Raw genomic sequence first — 23,968 nt, 5'->3', positions numbered from 1 at the left:
AGGCTGCATGGGATTTCTTTCCTAGGTTTGCCTTCCATAAGGAGCTGCTATATCCTAGACCTTTCCAACAAGACACTTCACAGTATATGGATCTGTTATGATGCCAGTTTACTTGCTAAGTATCAATGTTAAGTTACATTATCCATAACTTAAGAACCACAAAAAAGATAACATTTATGTATACACATACAAAAGACAATATTTGACATGAAGGGTCATTAGTGTCTTCCCCCCACCCACACCCCTTTCCCCTACTCCCTTTAAATTTTAGCTTGTCAAATTATTCCCAGAAGATGAAAATGAAATGCCACACTCGGATAAGATTATCTGAATAAGGCAGTATTAAAAATGTTAAATTTTTACTATGGCTGATCATGTCAGTCCTTTATATAAAAATACTCCATTTTATTTCTTGAAAAGAGAAAAGTGTTGTCAGTGTCTTGAGGGAAAACAATTTAAAATACTCAAAAAAGTAGGGGTGTATTTTTCTCATTTTGCCCTTCACATGAAGACCGTCGCAAAGTATTGTACCCTCGACATTCCGACTTCACTGTCTGTAGGGAACTGTTTGGATAATATATATATATATATATATATATATATATATATATATATATATATTTATATATATATATATATATATATAGATGGCAGCACACCTGATCTGAATTGGTGAAGATCAATCATACTAGCCTAGCAATATTGTTATATTACTGTAAGAATAACACATATCTTGGCTCTCTTTTCATTCATGTGTATTTATAAATGTTCACAACCAGACAAGAACTGTTTCAATAACCGAAAAAGGTATTCCATCATATACTGTGAAATAAGTCATTAGTATTATGTTAAAAATGCCAGATTTTTTGTTTCCGGTTGCTTACCAAAATATATATTTTCTTCTCTTTTCTGTTATTTTTGCAGTAGAAAGCACAGTATTTTTAAATTATTTTTTTTTTAACTTAATTTAATTTTTAATTTGTATATTTTTTTCCATGTTGGAATATTTTGCTTATTATGTCTCTTTATTTTCCAAAACGTCCTTTTCAGATGCATTAAATGCAATTCCTGGTGGAAAAAAGTAGAAAATGTCAAGTTTGATTTAGTTTTGTTATGGCAATGCCTGTTTTTTTTTTATACGTAAATGATCCCTTAATCCCTTGGCAGTACTTTAGCCTGTTAGTATACAGAAATTGAAGTAGCAATTTTATTAAGATAGCATGGTTTTGTAAAATGTCTATTCTTAAGCTGGTTTTCTTAAGAGTGATAATTTTGCTATTAATTTATCTCGATAAATGGCCCAACTTGAAATAGTTTCAATAGTTTGTTTTTTATCATTTGTACTTGCTGAGGCTTAACTATAGGCTCATAGTTGGTGTTTCATTGAAAGGTTTGTTATTCATTTATTTGTAAATTGAAGTTCTTGTTCAAATTTAGGCTAAAATTAGATGGAGGGGGGGGGGGGTTCAGATAAATTAGTAGCTTAGAAGACTGCTTTGATGGCAGAATCAATAATGGAGCACCAATGGTTCCAGGTATGTACAGCATTGGGTATCTGATAGTCAGTCAACTTGACCTTGTTCTCATTTTAACTTGGCATGGTATTCAGCTAGGACTTGTACTCAGCTAAGCCTTGTACTCAGGTATAAGCCTAATACTATGTCACCTTGGCCTAGTGTTTGGTCAGCTTAGCCTAGTAGTGAGCTAAATATAATACATGGTCACCAGTTTGTAGTATTTGTTCACCTTGGCCGGGAGATCATTCATATTTGGCTTCGTACTCCACCAAGTAAGCTTAGTAGCCAACTGAGCCTACAGTAGTACTTAGCTAAACCTAATACTCGGTCACCAGTACCTAGTCACCCTGAACAAGGAGTTCATGAACAGTAGCTTTGTACTTGGCCAGCTGAGTGTAGTACCCAGCTAAGCCTAGTACTACCCAGCTAAATGTAACTGTCCGTAGAATGTTTTTACTTTTCTGTAATTTTCATGTCAGTTGTAATCTACTGCAACTTGTAAATTAATTGGAGGTTGAAGCTAGCTACATGAAGATGACCTCACCTGTCCTATACAGTAGAAACAGTGCATCGGTGGGATAAATAAGAGTGGTGGGATGATGGTGGGAGAAGTTGGCAGGGTCGGGTGGAGAGTGTGGGGTAATTTTGAGACATATTTTAACCACCGATGATTATCCTTTATGCCTTTATAGGGAGTATTAAACTCAGTTATATAAATCCACAGAATTTCATATAACTGCTAAATGTAATATCTTTTTGGAAGTGTGTGTTTTATTAAGTAAGGTGCTTAATTAAGGGTGTCATTTGAGAGATTCATCGTCCATTAATGAGTTTCAGTTTAATTGGCATGGGATTTGGATTATTGCCATGTGGGATTAACGAGTTCCATTTCTTCTTTTCTTATATATTTTTTTGTGGTATCTCTTTGAGAGTTGAAATGGTCTGTGATGTTTGTATTCAGTTGAAAACAGTTTATCAGAATCAGTCAAAGCCATTAGTGTTTTCACAAAACACCTGGTTTGTTGTAACTGTTTTATTAATTATATTTTAATTTGTTAAGAGCAGTTGTACCTAAAGTTTTTTTTTTTTTCTTCAAAAGATGAGCAAAATAATATTAACTGATGGCTAACAAAGTGGATTGTAATTTGATTATTACCATGGATGTGGATATCCAAAAAAAAAATGATGTTATGTGTTGTTTCTTGTGTGTGTGTCTCACAGGCATGGGGTTGTTGATATTTATCAATATTAATCGTACGAGATAGTAAGCCCCACCCCCCTCCCCAACCCCCTTGTTATGATCATATTGACCTCTGTGTGCTTCTTATTCCTAGTGGGGAAGGGGGGAGGGGAGGACAAGGAGCGACCCCCCTTGGAAGTCAAAGTAGTAAAAGGAAGAACCAAAAACTGCTCTCTTGTTAAGAATATTATATTTGATTCATGGTTCCCAGACTCTCAGCACTGTTATTTCAAAGGAAAAGTTAGGGAAAATGTTATTTTTTTTCTAAATAAATAGGGTGATATATTTACAGCGTAATATTTTCAACCAAGACAAGATTAACGATACCTTTCATAGATTATATTGACACATTTTTATATAAATTTTCACCAGACTACCGGAAATTTATTATTAAAATTTTTCACTCAGAAAGTCATATCAACTCCATGATTGATGTCACAAATTTCTTATTAATAATTTATAAAATTTTATCAGCATAACCCAAAAAGTAAAAGTGTAAATTATCCAAACTTTGTATCCTTATCAACAGTAAGTCAGGTATGACTTTTATACCCTACACTTTATGCATGGTAACATCAGATGTATCCAAATTAATTAACCGCAGGTTCTTACTCCATATAGCTTGGCCACATCCCTATAAAGCTAGCAACCAAATACGGAGTTAAAATACTTAATGCTATTAGAAACAAAAAAATATTTACGTCTCAAAAGTCAGCATATCACTACTTTTTTGGCCTTATATCATTTTCGCATTGGTATGTCAGTTTCTGTTGCAAATCTCCCACTTGGGAACAATGTGACACCAATCCAACATGAATAATAATATTAAGTGTACGATTGACACCAAAGCCTGAGCTGCTTAAAACAAAATATACATTGAACTATTACATTTCACGCACATATTCACACACACATTCACGCATAGATATATATATATATATATATATTTATGTATATATATATATATATATATATGTACATATATATATATATATACATATATATAAGCATAATATGTACCTTAGGTCGACAGTTTATAGTGAAAAAGTGTACCTTAGGTCAACAGTGTACCTTAGGTCGACATTTCAGTGTCGACCTAATGTTTTCACTACCATTTTAAGACACTTTTTTATTGTCGCAAATAGCTTTATAATGTTCTCCGTCCTCTAAAACGTTCACTTAAAAGCTTTGGTTAGGGTCGGTTCAGGGTTAGGGTTAGAAAAAAGGGTTAGGGTTAGATTAAATTTAGTGTGTAAGTCAATGTAACTGTCGACCTAAGGTAGGATCCATAGTTATATATATATATATATATATATACATATATATATGTATATACATATATAAATATATATATATATATATATATAAATACCAGTACATATATATTATATATACATATATATATATATATATATATATATATATATATACATATATATATATATACATATATATATATATATATATACATATATATATATATATACATATATATATATATATATATATATATATACATATATATGTATATATATATGTATATATATATATGTATATATATATATATGTATATATATATATATATATATGTATATATATGTATATATATATATATATATATATATATATACTAGGTCGTTATGTTTGATCTCATTTCAGTTTTATGATGTAATATCATAGTCTGTCGGTTTTTCAACCCGAATACCAGGTAAAACGGCTAATTTATTCATGCTTCCCTCGCTTTTTCCCGGTAATTTGCGGCTTGATGTCTGTTTGCCTTGTTTCACTTTCTGAACATCAGCTAAATTCCATTTCTTTGAGGGAACTTTGCCTTTACGTAACAACATGGCTAAGGAGGACATTTGATCGTTTGTTTTATTCTTGACCTTTGACCTGATCTCATCCGGTGCCAAGGGTATATGAGCGCCTCTGCAAAACGAAGGCGACAACTGTTCAGAGTACGCATTGAACATGGTCGACAAACGCTGAGGAGTTTCTTTCTGAGACTGCGCAATATGACTAGCAACAAATGTTGTCACGTGGGGCAGTCGTTCTTTCATTTTCGACGACAGCTCAAGCAAAGATATGGATGATTCTACGTCACTTTTGGTTTGACTGTCTGTGTAACCTTTGACCCTTCCGCCAGCTTGATCATGCGAAGGAGACCATAACTTCGTACGGTCGATATGACTGCCATTCGGGAATAATTTACCAGATTCATCATCACTGAACATGCTAGTTATTGCAGCCTGTCTCATTGCAATAGGACTTGGTATCTTCTTCATTTTTATCCGTCCGCGCGGGTAAATAAGATTCTTCTCTCTCTTAACACTCAACTCAGCAAGCTCCCGGTCTCTTTTGCGTTTCGTGGCCAATCGGGCCCATTCCTCTGAATTTAAATGGTACTTTGTATCACAAATCTGTGGATTAGCTCGACCGGTAACCACTAAAAAATCGGCTATCTCTTCGAAGCAGAGCCTTCTCGCTTCAATTAATGGTGTCACACCGCAGTTATCCGGTATATCGAGGCTGATGAACCGTTCTTTGAAAAGTCTGTGAATCATTCTCACTGTTGTCAACTTTCCACTCTTTACCGCAAAGTGCATGGCGGTACGACCGTGCTTGTCTTTTCCGATGTGATTTACCGCGCTTGAGCTGTACATTCGTAGAATTATACGAAGGACGGATTCGTCAGCAGCTTCGCAAGCGTAGTGAAATACACTTTTATCCATCGAATCGACCGCCAAAGGCTCTGCATTTCGTTTGACTAAATACCGAAACATTTGTAATCGTTTTGAAGGATCGACATCCGACATCGTACAGAGAATCATCAATCCGGTTTGTCCTTTGGTATTTTTGACGTCTACGTCGACACCGCTTTTCAAGAGAGCTCCTACTTGTTGATATCGAAATGACCGTATCGCCGCAAAAAGCCGCTTCGACATGGTAGATGATCATAATATAATCAACTCATTCAAACGAACGCACACATTCAGCTGCCTACCGCTATTTGGGATATAGTATAGGCTTACACGGGATGCGAATCCATAAATTATTGCGTAAAACTACATAAAAACTTTCAACCATAAAAAATATCGACCATCTTGTAAGAGAGAGTTGATCTTTTTTTGGTCACGATCTGTTAGTGGTCACTGAAGACGAGACTTGGCAAATTGGCAATAATAAATAAAAAGTCAACTATCTCCCATAACGACTATCATATATGACTTCTTGGACGATATCCCTGTTCAATAACTATTATTATAACTGCAAAATGTTTTCATGTTGACATTTGATGTTTCATGATAAACTTCAAGACGGATACACCGGATACATATGGGATTGTCCCTAAATTAGAAAAGCTTTACTTTCACTTAACTTAATTAAAACGGTGCGGTGATGATAAGTCCCTGTACGTTAGATTTTGGATGTTCAAATCATTATATTGATGGAATGTTGCAGTATAGGCTTATAATTTTACATAGTGTTAGCCCACATACAAAACACTGAAAAGTCTTCTACCGTCTGCTCAAATACATAGGTGGCGCGTTGACATAATTTTTTTTCGGTTTTGTGGGTCCTATAATGCTATAGAAGCATTCAAACACTCTATGGCTAATATTTAATTATTTTAATATTCAGCACGCATTATAACGTTGACTCATTCACTCAATACATACCCTATAGTACTGTTAAAAGCTCCTACGAGAAAAGTTTATGTCTGATGGGTATATCGCTCAAATTACACGTCCATTGTGACAATATAGCTGTTTGGTTCTCTCAATCCAGTTATGTTATACTGTATCATAAATTGTTCCAACGCAAATGTAGGTCGCACCGATTCATTAGGACATAAAAAAAACACATTCCCGTTGTTTAAAATGTTATACGACGCTCCACGTTATAAAATTTATTACCATAGAAACAAAATCCTGAGTATAGAATATCAGTTTACTCCATAGATCGAAAGTCCCAAATAACAAAGATAAATCTCAAAACGAATTTTTAAATAATATGATTGCTTTAATTATTATACACTCACAAATCATATATATGTTTTTTTGTGGATCGACACGAGACCAATGATACACCCCTATAGTATCATATATTCGATTGCAAATAAGCCTTCGGGAGGTTCGTATCAATGTGAAAGGTCGATGAAGGCATAATTGAGGTTACAACGGGTGACTTTGTTAAATGGTGAGCCATTCTTTACATCTCCTTGGAGAATCGATTTTTGTAACTGGTGGGTGTTGGTCCTGTATTTAGTACAGCCTCTTTGCGTACACCGTTAAAACTATACTAACGTTATCGATAGCTGTGGAAAAGTAAGTAACAGGTGTAAAATACAGGTTTTCTATCATAAGGAGCCTAGCAAAATATCCCGGTGTGATTATGGTCAAGGGGTTGACGTCCATCCCTATAATCGCTATCATATTGATTAAGGCGGGCGTATGGCAAGCCGTTTTACTTTTAAATCTCAATTTAAGGATATATCAGCAAATAACTATAGATATAGTTCAATCATTTAATGATATCATTAAAACCGATTCGAGATATTTGTAAATCAATTGGTATCAATGGTATCAATAAATGAATCGAATTGTGATAGGCCTATCAAATTGAATTCTTGATATCATAAATCATTTCATGATATCAAAGAAATCAATTGCAAATACCTGTAAATCAATTCAAGGTAGCCTATCTGTAAATCATTCAATCGGAATTAGTGGTAATTAGGCCTATCCTTCATTCGAATTAATGATACTATTAAATATGGCGGAATTCTTGACATGTACGCCATATTTGAAGATATCAAGAATTCGATATGAACATATCGTTAAATCGAATTAATGATATCAAGAATTCGGAATTAATGATATGTAGGCCTACATATCGTCAAATTGAATTGATGATATCATTAAATATGGTGTGATTCTTTATATTTACGTCATTTATAATGATATCTGTAATCCATTTACTGATGTTTGTAAAATAATTTTTGATATCATTAATAACATTAGTGATATCTGAAAACGTTTATTTTGAGATATGAAGAAATCAAAATTTTGATATCAAAACTTTGATTTAGAGACATCATGAAAAATTAATTTATGGTATTAGCAATTCCCAGCACAGTCTTGAATTCATACAAGATATCATTAAAAGAATTTAAGATATCATCGAATGATTTAATGATATCTACAATTATTTGCTGATATCCGTAAATAGAGACTAGAAAGTAAAACGGCTTGCCATACGGGCGCATGTAAATAATTTTATGGATGATATCATGTCACTTCAATACTAAAGTGTCTAACGAGTGCCGTTGCTTGATTAGTAACGTCAGGGTCAACGCTGACTACACTCGGACTGTACTGTAGTGAATAATTGAACCTACGGGTACGGCCGTGTGATGCCTACTGTTACTACATAGCCTAACCACCGTTAACTGTACTGTTTTGGTATGTCCTTCCGGTCCTTGGAAGTTGGATTACACGGGCCGAAACTTAAAGAATTAAAGGCCGCAGTCTACAGCGCTGCAAATATGATTCACCACCAGAATCAAGTTGATCTTTTAGTTAGGGATAGGTGGATTGGGAAATCATTACTCTAAATGAACTGAGTACTCTGTATTTGTCTTGAAATGAATATAGCCTAGGGCCGGCTAGCTGGTAATGGTAAAGGCTATTTGGACACATGCGACCTAGCCTAACTAGGCCAAGCTATGTTAGGATTAGCCTAACTTGTTGTAAGTTTGAGACTTAAGTTAAAGTGAAAAGTAATCTTACGTCAGTTTTTTGTGGTAATTTTAGCGCTTGGTGAAATCGTACAAGTGCTTTGACCAAGTTTACAATTACAGGTAGGCTAGGCTAGTTGCAGCTGATACTTAGTTCCAACCTAGCCTTGACCCAGATATAGCATTCGCAGCTAGCTTACTCCAATTTCCAAAATCACAGTACTGTAAGTGGTCTGGTCCTATCATCAAGTTCGATTTGAGTGCTTTTAACAAAATATTACTAGCCGAGTAGCCCACTCAGGCTACACTAGATTCATAGATCATAGATGGTTATTGTTTCAAAACAAAGCAAGTCCAGTCTGAAGTCCAGATCATGATGCACTTTCCAAGTGATGATAGCCCTGCAGATGATGAGGTAAGTTCTGGTTTTATTTGCAGAATCAAAGAATGAGTCTTACCAACTTGGCAAATCTTACAGCAGTGCCAATTCCACAAGGTCATTGTTTAGCAAAGTGCTGATTGGCTTTCAACATATTGGGAAGAAATCTGTGTTTGTAACCTGCGATGGATAAATAATATTTGATGCTGATAGCAATTCCTGAAAATGTTCATCAAATTTAACAGAAAGATACAAAAACTACAGCTTGTTAAACGTTTTCATTTAGAGGATGCAGACATTGAGTGGTGCAGTACAGTAGTTCATGGTCATCTTTCTAAACCAATTGAAAAACTGTTAGTGTAACATTTAATCCCATACACCTACTTGTGATTAAATTAAATTCTTTAATTTTCAATTCATTAATTTATCACATAAATGGTGCAGTATAAGTAACATGATGAGAAATAGAGTATTTTAACAAATTTTGTATGATAATTATAGAAAACATGACATGTATGCTTATACAGAAACGAGTGTGTCACTAAAAAAATGAAAGAAAATCAGAAAGAAAGTGTCAGAAAAACTTGAGCAAATTATGGCAATTTAAAGCAGATCTAAGGGGAAGGGGAGGGGGTACAAACTTGAGATAATATTGCTACAAACTGCCAGTTATAAATCCTGCTTTGTGAAATATATCCTTAAATTTGTGAGGGCTTTTTTATCATTTGAAATGTCAGGAATCATGGACTGATGCGTTACCAATATGTCAGCACTCTGGAATTGGATCACATCAGAATCAGAGTTACCGTGGAGATGGGTCACGTACACACTACAAAGAGTCTGAGGATTTCTTTTTCCACTTTAGGTTCGTGCTGTCTTTTGAAATGTATTTATTTCTCAGCTTTCTTCTCTACCTTTAGTACCTTGGAAAGAAAGTATCGCTTTTTTCTGAATTTCAAACCAGTGTAAATTAAAGGATTGTAAAAACAACTCTCATATAACAGATTACAAATATCGTCATAGGTTATTTTACAGTAAAGTTAAATTGATGAAATACATTTCAGTATGTTCTGCTGATGGTTACTTCAAGCCTGGTACTAAACGACCTCCCCTCCCCTCCCCCAGCCACTCACCCACCTGGGATATTTTACACTCTACACATTTTGTTTATAGCTACCTACTCAGATGTGGTTGGAATTTAGTATTAGCTGATCATTGTAATTAAGTGACAGCTTGCTGTGTGTTACTAATATGAGCATGGCAAAATATACCACTTAATAAAAGTTACATGGAAGCATTATTTTCAGGAAGTCATGCTCAACACACATAAATCGCAAAATTGTTACCATTAAATTATTCCTCATCAAGACTAAAGAACAAAATGTTGTGATATCATTTCATAACACTTTTATGACTATAAGTGTTGATACAGAGAGTTCCTACACGCCCTCCCCATCGCCCCACCGCTCCTCACCCTTTGACACAATTTCCTGGTACGGCTCTTAACTCATGACTGCACTGATAGGCTGCTTAGTGCTAGTGGTAAATGTACTTGTACAGAAGGACTGCTCAAGTAAATTCATTGGTTAATTAATCATTCATTTCAACTGAGAATTGTTTGGCACAATTTCAGAACCGACAATGCCCAGACATACCTGTATGCAATATTTGATGGTTATGATGGCAAGAAGGTTGCCTCCTTTGCTCACCAACGACTTCCTGCCGAATTACTCCTGGGACAGCTAGAAGGTCATACAGAAGACATCAAGGTCAAAGCAATCCTACGTCAAGCCATCCTTACGGTCGAACGGTCTTACTTTGAGACCATCGACAGCGTCTTGGCGGAGAGGGCCATGCTGACCTTGAACCTGCCAGAAGTATGCATCATTTTTTTTTTCAATTGAAGCTAGGAAATACGTTTTGCATATATGACAAGGTTCCGTCTTGCCATCGGTATGTTGTGTACTTAAGACATGATGGGGGTCTTGGTATTCTTGGAAGGGTCAAAACATTTAGTCCTCATAGTATATATTATTTTACCCGAGTGAACTGAGTAGAATACTTTCTGCTTTTTATAATTTTCTTAATTTGATCTGAATTGTCTTTATACTTTAGTAGTGTCTACATCAACTTGACGAAGTGCAGATCTCTGTTGGCTCTCCTTGTGAAATAGTATGCACCTGTGCAGTAGTCAAAACAGGAAATATTACAGGTCTTTTTATATCATCAGTTTTCCCAGGAGTGTTTATAATCTTCAAGTTTTTAGGAGCAGGGTTGGTACGGTGATATTGATGGCTTAATGTGTTATCTTGTCGCAGGGTTATGACCACATTGGTCATACACCAGCACTAACACACCAAGAAGAAATCGCCCAACTGAGGGCGCTAGACGAAAGGCTGAGAGGTGGTACTGCATTGATGGTTGCACTGCTCCATCACCAGAAGTTATACATTGCTAACGTGGGTGAGTACGGTAGAAATGCCAGATTATAAAGACAAAAGCATCAATTTTCACTCAGTGAAGGTAACCCTGTGTTTGGAAACCGACATACCGTCTAGGTTCATTTCCTGTAATCTTTCTTCTGTTCCTTTAAAACAATATCTTTAGTCATCGGCTTAAAAGAAACCCTGCAATCTTTAAATCAAATTTTTACTAGTGTTTACACGGGTCCAAAAATCGGGAACCGGGTACCCGAGAGCCGTTACCCGTCGGGTATCCGGGTACCTGGGAAAATATTGTTTACCCTCGTGTATCACGATTTTCAAGAAATTACATATTAAATGCTATAATAAATGAATTATATTCTCTACTGACAATGTTTCCATGTTCAAATACGTATGTGTACGGTAAGGTATAAAACCTTCCTCATTAATTTCTATTTGCTTTTTTTTCTGTCATAAACTTGTTAATTACTTAATATAATTAACATTACTTCTAATTAGTAGTAATGGTGTTAACATCGCACTGCCGCCGCTGCTTATGCTTACTCTCCACGTCTATTAGATCAGACCATAAAATATCCCTTTACTTTAGGTTGTTACTGAGTTATTGTTGCTCAGTGGTTACTACTACTATCTATTATGCAGGCCCAGGGTTCGCATTAGCCGCGAGATTACGTGATTCGCGCAATTTGATCACATTTGGAATATACGATTAGTGAAAAAGCCACTTGCGATTATTATTTTTTAGTTATCCCGTGTATAATCCATAAACATGTCGTAAATTTCCTTGTCAGCCTTTCCTTCTATGAATAAATAATAATTTCTTCCACGTGGTAGCCTAACACCACACTAAGTCAATGCATGAGAAATCTAGCAAAGCCTAACCATCTGTTTATTCGCTGAAATTGTGATGCAGTTATAAGATATCCATTGAACACATTCATTATTGCTGTTACGTTCGACCACATGGTTGCCTAACACCACACTAAGTCAATGGAGTAATCTAGCATAGCCATTTGTTTATTAGCTGAAATTGTGACGCAGTTATAAGATATCCATGGAATACTTTCGTTATTGCTGTTATCTTCAAACACATGGTAGCCTAACACCACACTAAGTCAATGGGAAATCTGCCTAACCATTGGTTTGCATTTTTTTTTTTAAATCACACTTCGCGAAGGATTCGAGTAATAAATTACGAAACGGGTAGTATCGCGTCAGGCGGGTACCTTCGTTATTGCCGTTATCTTCGACCACATATTTTAGCCTAACACCACACTAAGTCAATGGGAAATCTGCCTAACCGTAGATTTGCAATTTTTTTTTTTTTAAATCACACTTTGCATAGGATTCGGGTAATAAATTAGGAACCGGGTAGTATTGCGTCGGGCGGGTACCCGGATAACCCGTGCAAACACTAAACTAATTTTTACCAAAACAAATTTTCAGAGGTAAAAGTTTAACCTTGTACACCTAGAGCTATGATTGTGTTTTTCACAGCAGGTTGCTAAATTATGCTCCTTTATAGGGTGACTTCAGGCAGAATTTATGTCCCAATGTATCAAAGTAGTTATTTATTTTAGTGGAATCTTGATCATACATGAAATGTGATGACATTTTAATGAATTTGATATCAACCACCCTGACATGTGGAAAGGCTGCTGACACAACATTGAAATGGAGGACACATCGACAAACCAGGAGATGATATGACGACTTATTGGCATGAGATGCTTGTCATGAACGACGTTTCACATATGTTCATCATTTGTAACTTGAGACTGTCCGACCTTTTGCCAGATATGTGGTCACCCTATCTACATTGTAGCTGCATGTTGTTGGTATAAGTCCATTTTTGTCAAAATTATACAAATATTAAAAATGAACTTGATTTATTAAAACAACAAATGAGTTGCCAATTCATTTCGTTAATTCATTTAATTTACTTATGAACGATACAATTTTAACTATTAGGTGATTCCCGGGCTTTGCTATGTACTAGAGGTAAAGACAGAACTCTGGATGTGGTCCAAGTCAGCGTGGATCACAGTCTGAGGAACGACGACGAGGTACTGAGACTAGAACAACTCGGTCTTCCAACCAACACCTTTCAGGGGGAACCCCTCTTTGGCGATAGTTATGCTACTAGGACCATCGGAAACTTCAGCGTCAAAGGAGGCTACAGAGAAAAACCTGAATTAAGGCAAGTTAAATGGTGTGAAGACTCGCGCAATAAGAAGCGTCTAATGCTGGTAATCTGACCTAGTTTCGAATGAGGTGCAACAGAAGTGTTACACACCACCATCGTTCCTAGAAAATACACACACAGCTTGCTACCGTCGGTAATTAGACACTAGTGTACAGTCAGTACATACAGCTGCGGTTAATACCCACAGCACAGTATACAAACGATACAGCAATGGACATCTCAGGTCCAGCTGAAGATAACAATTAAGGTATCACATTTCATTACTGTCTGCATTTTGCAGCGACACAAACAAAACGTCACTTGCAAGCAACAAAAAGTTAACTTTTTCAGATGGCGGCACACGGTTTGGGGCGAGTCTTCAATGCCTTTAATTTGTATTACGTAGTATTAGCAGTGGTCCTGTACCTTCACTGTATATATTGCAAACAAAACAGTGAAGAAATGCCTCAGTTTAACATGCCTCACACTAACTCAAACACTACAGTAGCTCTATTTTGAAGGTGATGCTGGCAGGTTTCGTCCCGTTCTTTTGCGTGAAAAGCCATTTTTGTCTCTCTGTATTGAAACTACCACAAATTTTCTTTTGTGCAAAAGAATTCCTCCCATTTTCCATGCTAACACATTCAATGGAGAAAATCATACTTCTTCTTTTAATTTGGTTAGAAAAATGCACTTTTAGAATTAAGAGGTGGTATCCAACTTTCCATTAGTGGGAAGTTGAAAGTAAAAGCATACACACATTCATGGTAAGCACGACTAAAATATGATCATGCCGTAAAAGTTTTGAATGAGAAAAATTCATCATTGATATGAAAAGTTTTAGCCACGCAGTACCAGATATCAAAGGTGAATTTGGTATTTGTAATTTTTACTTTTTACAATTGTTTGACTTTCATAAACTCCTCAGCTCTGTCTAGAACATACCACCTGTCTTGTCCTTGAGCCAAAGATTCCCTTGCACCACCTCCAAAAAAAAAAAGGTGAAAAACCCAGGTGTGTGCGAAACTACTTTAATAGTGTGGTGCACAACTGCCTGGAGACAGTCGTGTCACTAAATCTCGGCAAGTGGCTGGTAGTACACTAGCCGTAGGACTACATAGCAAAACAAAAGTGAAAAAAGTGGGCTTCATCTTGTTACATAGGTCGTTGTCAGAACGGTTATGGCCATCCTCAACAGATGATGCATGTTTTCACTGAGTTAGCACACACATTGCATTGTCATGTAGTAAACATTAACATGGGCCCCCCACCCCCCTCATTCGAAGATGTTACCACAAGGGAATAACTCAGTATTCAAAAATTTGTGTAACGGCAATATTGAAGGTTCTGAATTATGTCTCTATAAAAGTGCTTATCCTGTGTACAAATCTGCTATACTGTACATCTCTACACTTGTGTAGCAATTTGCCCAGTTTTTGCATTAAAGTGGCGTGATACCTTATAAAATGCTCCCTGTACTAAGTAGTGAACCAGGGGTTTGGTACCATTTGTGTAGAGTGGATGGTTCTGAAATATGACACAATATGATATCAGTGAAATAAACCCTAGCAGCTACCCTAACATTAAAAAATTTTGGTGTAAGAGAACATTAAAGTGCTCTGTCACCTTTTCTTTTCCTCCAGTATTTTGTAGCAGGGTCATGGAAAGTATTTAAACTATGTGGTTATGAACAGCAGAATAATCAATACTGTACTCTAAGTATTGAAAAATGGTCATGCAAATACTCCAAGAAAGAGAACAATCCTCTATGAGAAATACAGTACCTTTCAAAATATATAAAAAAAAGATAAAAAAATGTAGGAAAGGTATTAATTTGTTAGTATCCACTACAGAAAAATATCGATGTGAATGCATTTGTGCTCATAGTAAAAATTATCTCTCTTACTCTCTGACGATAGGATGGCAAGCAGAGAACCGGTTATCGCGGATCCAGATATTATCGGCGGTCTCGGAGTAAAGGACAGGGAGGGCTTCTTAGTAATGTACACCCACGGTTTTTGGCAGGCCCTGGAGGCCGCCACGGGGACCAACCACGTCGACAAAGACATTGCAGATATGGTGGAGAAGGAATTTTCCCAGCAGTGCACCCTGAGCAGCGTTGCGCAAGCCGTGGTAGACAGGGTGGTGAGGATGCATCATGGTGCGTACATGAACGGTGGCAAACAGAAGCAGCTGAAAAGGAGGGAAGACATCACAGTGATTGTCAGAAACTTTAACTTCCCTCTGGGCCAAGGGTTCCATATTTATATACCACCAAGTGACATGAACGTGCGCGAGAACTATCCCGTCCAGACACCAATTTTCGATCCATCAAAGGACTTGCCCCCAGGTGCCAACGGTGTAAGTAGCACCCAGTCGACCCCGGTCCCGTCGGAACACACCCCCACGCCTACGAGCGGCTTGGACACTAACACCTCCAGCGAAGGGTCGGATCAGCCATTTCCGGGGGCTGCTGGCGATCAAGAACAAGACATTGAAGCCTACACTGACTTCACAAATTTCAAGTTAGCTATTGCAAATGCTAAAATGGAGGACCTTTTTATATCCTGACACATTAGTCTTGCCAGATGGTTACATCAACATATGTATCGAGGTTTTGAAGCACACATATTTGCATGGACTGAATCAAATTCGATGATTGGGTTGATTGGTCTGAGCCAAGGAGGTTTTTAGCTAGCTTTGTGTTTGAATGAAAAGCAAGCAATGACAGATACAAGGTATCTTGAAATTCCTCTTTGAGGGAGCGGTGTTGCACATGGTGTCAGAGTATCCATCGAAGGAAGAAGAGGTCGAGTAACCCTTAAGCAGAGTGAACGCGGCCAGATTAAAACTCTGACCATCATAAAGATGTGTGTAAAAGTAAGTTGGCCTGACTTTTCAATACTAGCAGGATCTTCTTCAAAGGCTAAATGACAAGTGAAGATGGAAAGTTGTGGTTGATCAAGGCAGCGTGTCTGTGTACTCAAGACTATGTCTGGTCAAGATTCTGCCAGTTATAAGTGGCGTCGACCTAGCCGAGGACGATGCTGAACAAGTAGCATTTTCCTGACAGGTTGTGCGAATGTTTATGACGAAAAGTGCTGTTTTAACAAATTTATATATAAGCCATTCACTGGGAAGTGATTTTGCATGTTATCTCAACGAGCACTGATCGTTTACATAAAACAGTCTTTGTGTGAGCTCATCAATTGTTCTCTGAGCGAGGATCGCTTGTAAGACTGTATGGGTCTGCAAGACTATTGAACAACTAGGTCACAAAGGCTGTGTTGAAACCTATCATGTTCAGTTGGCTAGTTTGTCTCTAGGTTTTTCATCTTTACTCTCTTATTCATTCTTTGATTACTCTCTCATAATTTTTCCACCCAATGAATGTTTTCCCTGCTAAGTTTTGGAACAGTCCAGTGGCATAGCCAGCATTCTCTTGTTAGGGGGACAAGATTTTTCTTAAGGGGGGCAACCCTGTGATGGTTGATGGTAGGAATTACCAAGAAATTATTGGCGCTTATTCTGTAGGACGATATTGATCAACAGTCTCCGTATGTGGGTATGATGAAGGACCAAAATGTGTAATATCTCGGTCTGATTACCAAGTTCTGACCTCATATGAAGTATGAACATGAGCCCTGAGGTATGAATACTTGTGATTAGAACTCGAAAAATGTAAAAAAGAATTATTTTGAATACATCACTGGATTTCATTTGGGGGGGAGGGGCAAGACTGTAGCACAAAGCAAATTAGGGGGGGGGGCACTGCCCCTCTGGCTACTCCACTGGAACAGTCTTGTTCACTCTTACTTGAAAGCAATGGAAGTTTATTCTTGGAACTATTTTCAAATGTTTAGAACTGAAAATGTTTGTAATAAATGTTCTTGAGGTTTGCAATATTGGAAGATGTTTTTACTCTGCATAGCCCCCCTCCCCCCCCCCCCAAAAAAACCCTTTCCTTCCCATATAGAGAATGGCAGGTTATCATCAGTTGTGAAGTCTGAAAATATTTACTGATTTTGATATGGAAATGTAAAAGGTTGACTTGCAACATAAAGAATTTGTTCATATAACATCATCTTACAGCAAATGAGAAGAAAAAAAATGTGAATGTTGAGGTAATGATTTTGTACTGTTTTTATATCTATTCTTTTTAGGCATTATGTCAAATATCTGGATTGCTTCATTAATTGTTAGTGTGTTTCGGCTTGATGTGAACAATGAGGCACACAAAGTTCCATCACATCACCATTATCAAATTTCTGGTACTTTGTAAACATTTAATGTAAGGCCACAGAATCTTGATTTTTTCCCAGCTGAGTTAAAAGGTGGTGGGGAGGTGGTACGGGCAAGGGGGGGGGGGAATCAAAGGAGCTGAACTAGTTATATATTTTTTCTAACTAGGTATTCCAACAGCTAATTGACAAGACTGGTATGAATTTTTAAAGGTATTTCCTTGCAAACTGAAAGTGTAAAAAAATATTGAAGTAAAGTTCCAGACTATAGTCAACCTTTACTTTTAATGGTTGCTTAGTTTGTTGTTGTGTTTCATTTAATTGGAAGTAATAAGTAGCAGTATAAAACGATACCTTCAATTATTTTGAAATACAAAATTCTTTTTACATTTAAGGGTTAGGTTTGAATTGTCAGTTTCAGAAGGAAGTCAGCAGCCAATTGGGCCACTTTTCTGTGAATGCTAAATGTCACTCTTTACTCCCCTCTCATGTTATTCTGATAGAGACATGATATTCATACTGTCGGTAAGAGTGCTTTGAAGCATGAATGTACAGTTTATAACAAAGTTGTCCTATCAGGGTGAGACCAGATGATTATATGTGATCACAGTTTTCATTTTCTAACAGTAAACCTTGTAATCCAACTTGTTATAGATGATGGTCTCATTCATAACATACTAGCTAGAATAGTTTTGTTTGTTCCCAATCTGTTAATATTTTCAATATATAACTGTACCACACGTCAAGTTTTGAAACAGAATTTTGATTTTATTTCCAAGTTTTTCTGTGAGAACTCCATATCTAATGTTTAATTTTGTGAATCCAGTTCCTTAGTTACTGGTAAACAAAAAATGACATACTGAGGTCTTGATAACAACTATAGCCATTCAAGGTCTATTTTATGCATTCATTTTTTAAAGCATATTATATAAAATGCAATATTTTAAATTTCTTCTTTGGTTTGTCTTTTGTCTCACAGAGTCAGATCCTTTTTCTAAAATCAGATGCAAACGATTATTGTCAAAGATTCCAACAAGTGTACCTTTACCTTCAAAAGTATCCTGAATGTTCAATTCAAACCTTGGTTTCCCGTAAGATTTTCCCGAAAATTTGGGTGTCCAATCACCGTCCCACACAACCTTTTTTTCTGGTAGGAGAGGGTCTCAGCCATGGACTGTGTTTCTTTTTATTTAAATGCTTGACTGATTCAAGACCCCTCAATTGAGGGAACACAGATGAGCTCATATAGAGATAGATTATCGCTGGTTCCCGCAGAGCCATAAATTATGTCAAGTTTGGGAAGACCGCCCTCTAAAAAGCGACTGGATCCCATGTAGGGGGCTGGCCTGTCTGGGGGATCTGAAATTCTAACTACTGACTTTTGTGTGTACGAGGTTGAAGGTGGGGGTGATGACCTCTACGTCCCTGGATCCACGCGGCCTCAGTTTTCCCCGATTGAGAATGAAAATGTTTTTAAAGAGAAAAATACATAAAGAAGAAAAGAGCAACATATTTGAATAATGAAATGATGATTGTAAACAATTGTAATCACTGAACCAAAGGAACATACATGCAAAAGAGAAAAACAAATACGCAGAAAATCATTTCACCATATCATTATTTTACGAGCAAAGGATTAAACATGTAAACTTTACAACGAAGGGCCACCTTTAAAGAACAAATCTTAGTTTCACAATCATGTTAGTGTCATGGCAAATGCCAACAACTTGAACATAATACTGAGGTGAACCTACACCAAATTTATCCGAATTTCTCCCCACGAAAAAGTACATTCGTGTACAGCGGATTACCTATTTCCTGAGACACATGTTAATTGTAATCAGCAATAGTCATACACGTGTTACTTGACTGTTTTGTCTTTTTGAATACGTTTGCCATATTAAGGCTCTACCAGTGGTAATGTACTGCACTTGAAGTCGAAAGCTACACATAAATATTAATGGTATAGGCCTATACAGTGCTTTTGGACTCCCAAGTTGTGACACATTCAGCCCAATAAAGAAACTGTTCATGAGACGAGATAACGTTTCTGTTTATAAAGACGTTTCTTCAACAAACAACAAATAAATACTTTGCTATAATATGGACCGCGGTTTATTTCAAATTTTCCTGGCGAGGATGTTTGGTTACAGAATTTTACATTGCGGTCTCAGTTTGGTATAGCTTTCGTTTGTTGCACTTTTAAACCTTGGTTTTGTTTGTCTGTGAACAGGCCTACAAGTTTTTGAAATAGTTTCGTTTGACTTTTTGAGCTTCTTGTTAGTTTTTATATTTAATTCGTGTAGAAGTTCAAGAGGCCTCACCAGCATAAAATATATGAATAAATAATTTTCTTATGGAGTAAATTATATTTCCTGTCGTTGTCCCCCGATGACCACTATCTATGACTGGTCGCCTCACATAAAAAACGACGTCATACAAAAAATAGCACAGAAGCTTGTAAACAGGGGTGGTAATTTAGTATTGCGTAACTTTGCAGGCGCTTGACGTGCTGTCAACCACAGGCACTTGTAACATAAGGCTATACCTGACAGTATTATAAGGTAACATACGCCCATTAAAAGCCCCATTGACTTACACACTAAATCACAAAAGTAATGTGGTCTCTAAGTCTAGATAGAAGTTCTCACTAGCTAAACGCTATCCATAACCGGATAGTTGACAAGTTGGCCTTTCATGGCACTATCAATTTTCTGTACCATGACCGCACAGATATTTTGCTATCAGAGCCGGAAGATTTCGTCACTTGTAAACAAACCTCTTCACTTAGTAGATAACAATTTTCGTACGCTGCTCCTTTGAGGCCTAAAGGGATCGAAAATTGCCTCGATTGACCCAATTTTTTCACTACATACTTTCATTCATGCTCTTTAACATGCAAGCCACAGAAATGTCAATAGTTTCTTGTAAAACGAGGTGGATGTCCGAATTTGTTATCGTTGACAGCATAGGCACTTGTAACATTAGGCTATAGTATATTACTAAAACTAAAACGGTAAGAAAAGGAATTCTCCGATACCAAAAGATTGACACTTTGTCCGTTACTCGGAAATGAAAGTTCCTTGACTGATAAAATATCATGAATCCCGATCCTTGCGGCCACATTTGAACATGAATACTGGTATCTGTGCGAAGTTCAAACCAACAAATGGGATTTGGAACGTTTTACAGCCCGTGTAGATTTGCGTATCACTTCCTTTCAGTGTTTTGCGACATTGTGTGACGTCATGTATTATACCAACGTGATCACTCTAAATATTTTAAATAAGAAAAAATGTATAAGATTTATTCGAATTATTCAATGATTCTTAGTCTAGCATACATATTAAAAGAAATACACTCATGAAGAGAATTATTTTTATTTAGAATTTCAGCATAATTTTGGTTTTAATTATCAACCGAAAGTCAAAATTACACTCATATTTTTAGAAACAGACCAATTCTATATATACAGTGGCAACATTGATCATATCACGCAATTTGATTCGTCGAAAACTAAAACTTTAGGTACCACACCACAATTAGAGTAGTGTTCATTCGCTCAAAGAGAAACTGAGAGGTAATGTACCTATGGTAAAGCTTGTTTAAGCATGTTATCAGTCAGCGTCATCGCTTGTTCTGCCTTTATATGAAAGAACATAATTTAAAGTACAGATGTTGTGAAAAAAAGGAGGATCGAAGGTGATATAAACCATTTTAGAAATTCTTTGGTTTAATGTTGATATTACTCCGCGCGAGCAGATGGACGGGTGGGGTTCAGTATGCTAAGCCTGCTCCTCTTCTAGCTCAAAATCTAAACGGTCATGATATGGAAGTTTGCAAGTGCCATGATAGGCCCAGATCTCAGCTATCAGGTGGTGGGTAAGGGATATATACCAGTTGAAAACTTCTATCTATGCTTTGGCAGCCTGCAGGTCTTCATTGCTGAAAACATTAGACTAGTTTAGACTTCATTGATCATTGTAATTCCAACAATATTTTAGGTACTCTTCTTATTCTAGATTTTGAAAAGGCTTTTGATTGTTTGGACTGGGAGTTTCTTTATCAAAGTTTAAAATTCTTCAATTTTGGTCCAAATTTTATTAGGTGGGTAAGAACTTATTATGGGAACGTTACATCTTGTGTTATTAACAATGGTCATATCTCTCAGTGTTTTAGTATTTCTCGAGGTGTAAGGCAGTGTTGCCCACTCAGTCCTTACCTCTTTATTTAATGTTCAGAATTTCTCACATTCATGGTTAAAACCAGCTGTCGTATCAAGGGCATATATCTATTAATAACTCTGAAATTCGAATTTCACAATATGCAGATGATACTGTTTTATATTTAGATGGTTCACGCGCATCTCTTGTAGAGGTTGTCAACATTCTTCATAATTTTTCTGCCGCTTCGGGTTTAAAGTCAACTTCAGCAAATCATTCTTTTTGCCATTGGGTGCATGCTTTCCATTGGGCAGTGGGTGGTTTCAAGGGTTTCCCGTTATTTTCATGATTATGGTTATAATGTTAATCTTGGTCCCGTGAAATATCTTGGCGTCACATTTACTACAAAGAATGAAGATTTCTTTTCGTTGAATTATCTTCCCAAATTATCCAGGCTCAAACAGTTACTTGGGATGTGGTCAAAACGTGACTTAACACCAACTGGTAAAATAACTGTCATTAAGAGTTTGGCCATTTCGCAACTTGTTTTTCTTTTACGTGTTCTACCAAATCCTCCTCTTAGTTTCATTAAAGAGGTTAATATAATTTTGTATAATTTTATTCGGAACAATAATCCTAATAAGATTAAACGTAGCACCCTTATTAATAAGAAAGTTAATGGTGGCTTTGATATAACAGCTATTGAATCTTTCATTAAAAGTCTCAACTGTAGCTGGGTAAAGCAGTATTTAGCCCCTCAGAGAGGAAATTGGCAAATATTTAAGTTCGGTTGTGCTTTTCTTTTTAAATGTAATTTCAATAAGGAGGCAGTTTCATGTATTTCTAGTATTTTTTTGCAGAGAAGTGTGAGAGGCTTGGGCTGAATTTAGTTTTTTATCATCCAGATAGTAATTACGGTAATGAAATCATTTTAAACAACAGTCATATATTGGTTAACAATAAAGTGATTTTCCATCATAATCTTTTAAATCACAGAACAATTCATGTGAAAGATTTCATTAAACTGATGGCTCGGTAATTCCATATAACACGTTTCAAGCGAAAATAAATATTAGAAATTACTTCATACTTTGGGATTATTCACGCCATTCCTAGTCATTGGAGAGGGTACCATGATTCTTATTTGCTCCTTATGAGTGAAAATAACTTTTATATGTGCATGCGCACACATAAAATAACCAAAACTATTTATAATAAGCTAATTACCGGTCTCTGCACGCCCTCGTCGTCTATTATGAATTGGCAAGCAATGAATAGATTGGAATAAGATTTTTAGGCTTTCTTATACGGCTGTGAATGACCCCAAAGTATCACATTTGCAATTGCGTTTTCTACATCGTATTTTAGGCATAAATAGCTTGCTTTATAAAATGAAAATTGTCAATTCTCCTCTTTGTTCATTTTGCAAGAATGTCGATGAAACACTAATACATTTGTTTCATAATTGTAGTCATGTTGAGCGATTCTGGGAAGCAGTGAATTCACATTGTATTAAAATTAATTACACTTTTAATTTGACTATTATTTGTTTTGGTGATTTTGATGATATGGGTAATCCTGTGAACTTTTTTAATTTTGCATGGCTAAAAAATATATTTATACTTGTAGGTTGAATAACAAAATCCCAGATGTGCACGAATTTTATTTTAAGTTACCTTAACAACTAATATGATTTCTTTATGTAAGCTTCTTTATGTTAGTCTTTTTGCTGATTCTTATGTATTTTCTGTTACGTTATTGTAAATAAATACAGTGAAAAAAAGGTCTTGAAAGTGACGATCGAGTTTAGTGTGTAAGTCAATGGAACAATTAATTGTGGTGCGAGACCTGTACATTTATAAATTGGTCGTGTCTATTGGCACGTGCACGTGCCAATAACAACCGTTATTGTTACGTTGACGTACCAATAAGCATCGATATTCGCACGAACATGCTCGTGCTTATAGACAGTGACTTTACACACGAAGGCGTGCCAATAAGGATTGTTATTCGCACGAACGTGTATGTGGGTATAAGTAGGCATGTTAGCATGTAGTGA

At 36.4% G+C, this 23,968-nt stretch overlaps 2 protein-coding genes across 2 annotated transcripts; one reads left to right on the top strand and one right to left on the bottom strand.

The window, feature by feature from the left end:
* Nucleotides 1-4,367: 4,367 nt before the first annotated feature.
* On the bottom strand, nt 4,368-7,239 carry LOC139960699 (uncharacterized). The gene has a single exon (XM_071959274.1). It carries the CDS (start codon nt 5,700-5,702, stop codon nt 4,419-4,421), a length of 1,284 nt encoding a protein of 427 aa, XP_071815375.1. The 5' UTR covers nt 5,703-7,239; the 3' UTR covers nt 4,368-4,418.
* Nucleotides 7,240-8,093: 854 nt separating this feature from the next.
* Nucleotides 8,094-17,451, top strand: LOC139960698 (TGF-beta-activated kinase 1 and MAP3K7-binding protein 1-like). The gene is made up of 6 exons (XM_071959272.1): nt 8,094-8,912; nt 9,614-9,741; nt 10,510-10,753; nt 11,195-11,339; nt 13,292-13,520; nt 15,425-17,451. Exons 1-6 carry the CDS (start codon nt 8,871-8,873, stop codon nt 16,074-16,076), a joined length of 1,440 nt encoding a protein of 479 aa, XP_071815373.1. The 5' UTR covers nt 8,094-8,870; the 3' UTR covers nt 16,077-17,451.
* The last annotated feature ends 6,517 nt before the right edge of the window (nt 17,452-23,968 follow it).

This window comes from Apostichopus japonicus, chromosome 19, assembly GCF_037975245.1.
Source record: "Apostichopus japonicus isolate 1M-3 chromosome 19, ASM3797524v1, whole genome shotgun sequence".
Lineage (NCBI taxonomy): Eukaryota > Metazoa > Echinodermata > Holothuroidea > Aspidochirotida > Stichopodidae > Apostichopus > Apostichopus japonicus.
The sequence above is the reverse complement of the archived record's forward strand: the minus strand, read 5'-3'. Positions and strand labels throughout refer to the sequence as shown.

Excerpts from the sequence above, each read along its gene's own strand:
- LOC139960699 (XM_071959274.1), bottom strand. The coding sequence starts at position 5,702 with ATGTCGAAGCGGCTTTTTGCGGCGATACGGTCATTTCGATATCAACAA.
- LOC139960698 (XM_071959272.1), top strand. The coding sequence starts at position 8,871 with ATGATGCACTTTCCAAGTGATGATAGCCCTGCAGATGATGAG. Across the intron at positions 9,742-10,509 it reads GATTTCTTTTTCCACTTTAG|AACCGACAATGCCCAGACAT; the intron begins GTTCGTGCTGTC and ends GCACAATTTCAG. Across the intron at positions 11,340-13,291 it reads GTTATACATTGCTAACGTGG|GTGATTCCCGGGCTTTGCTA; the intron begins GTGAGTACGGTA and ends TTTAACTATTAG.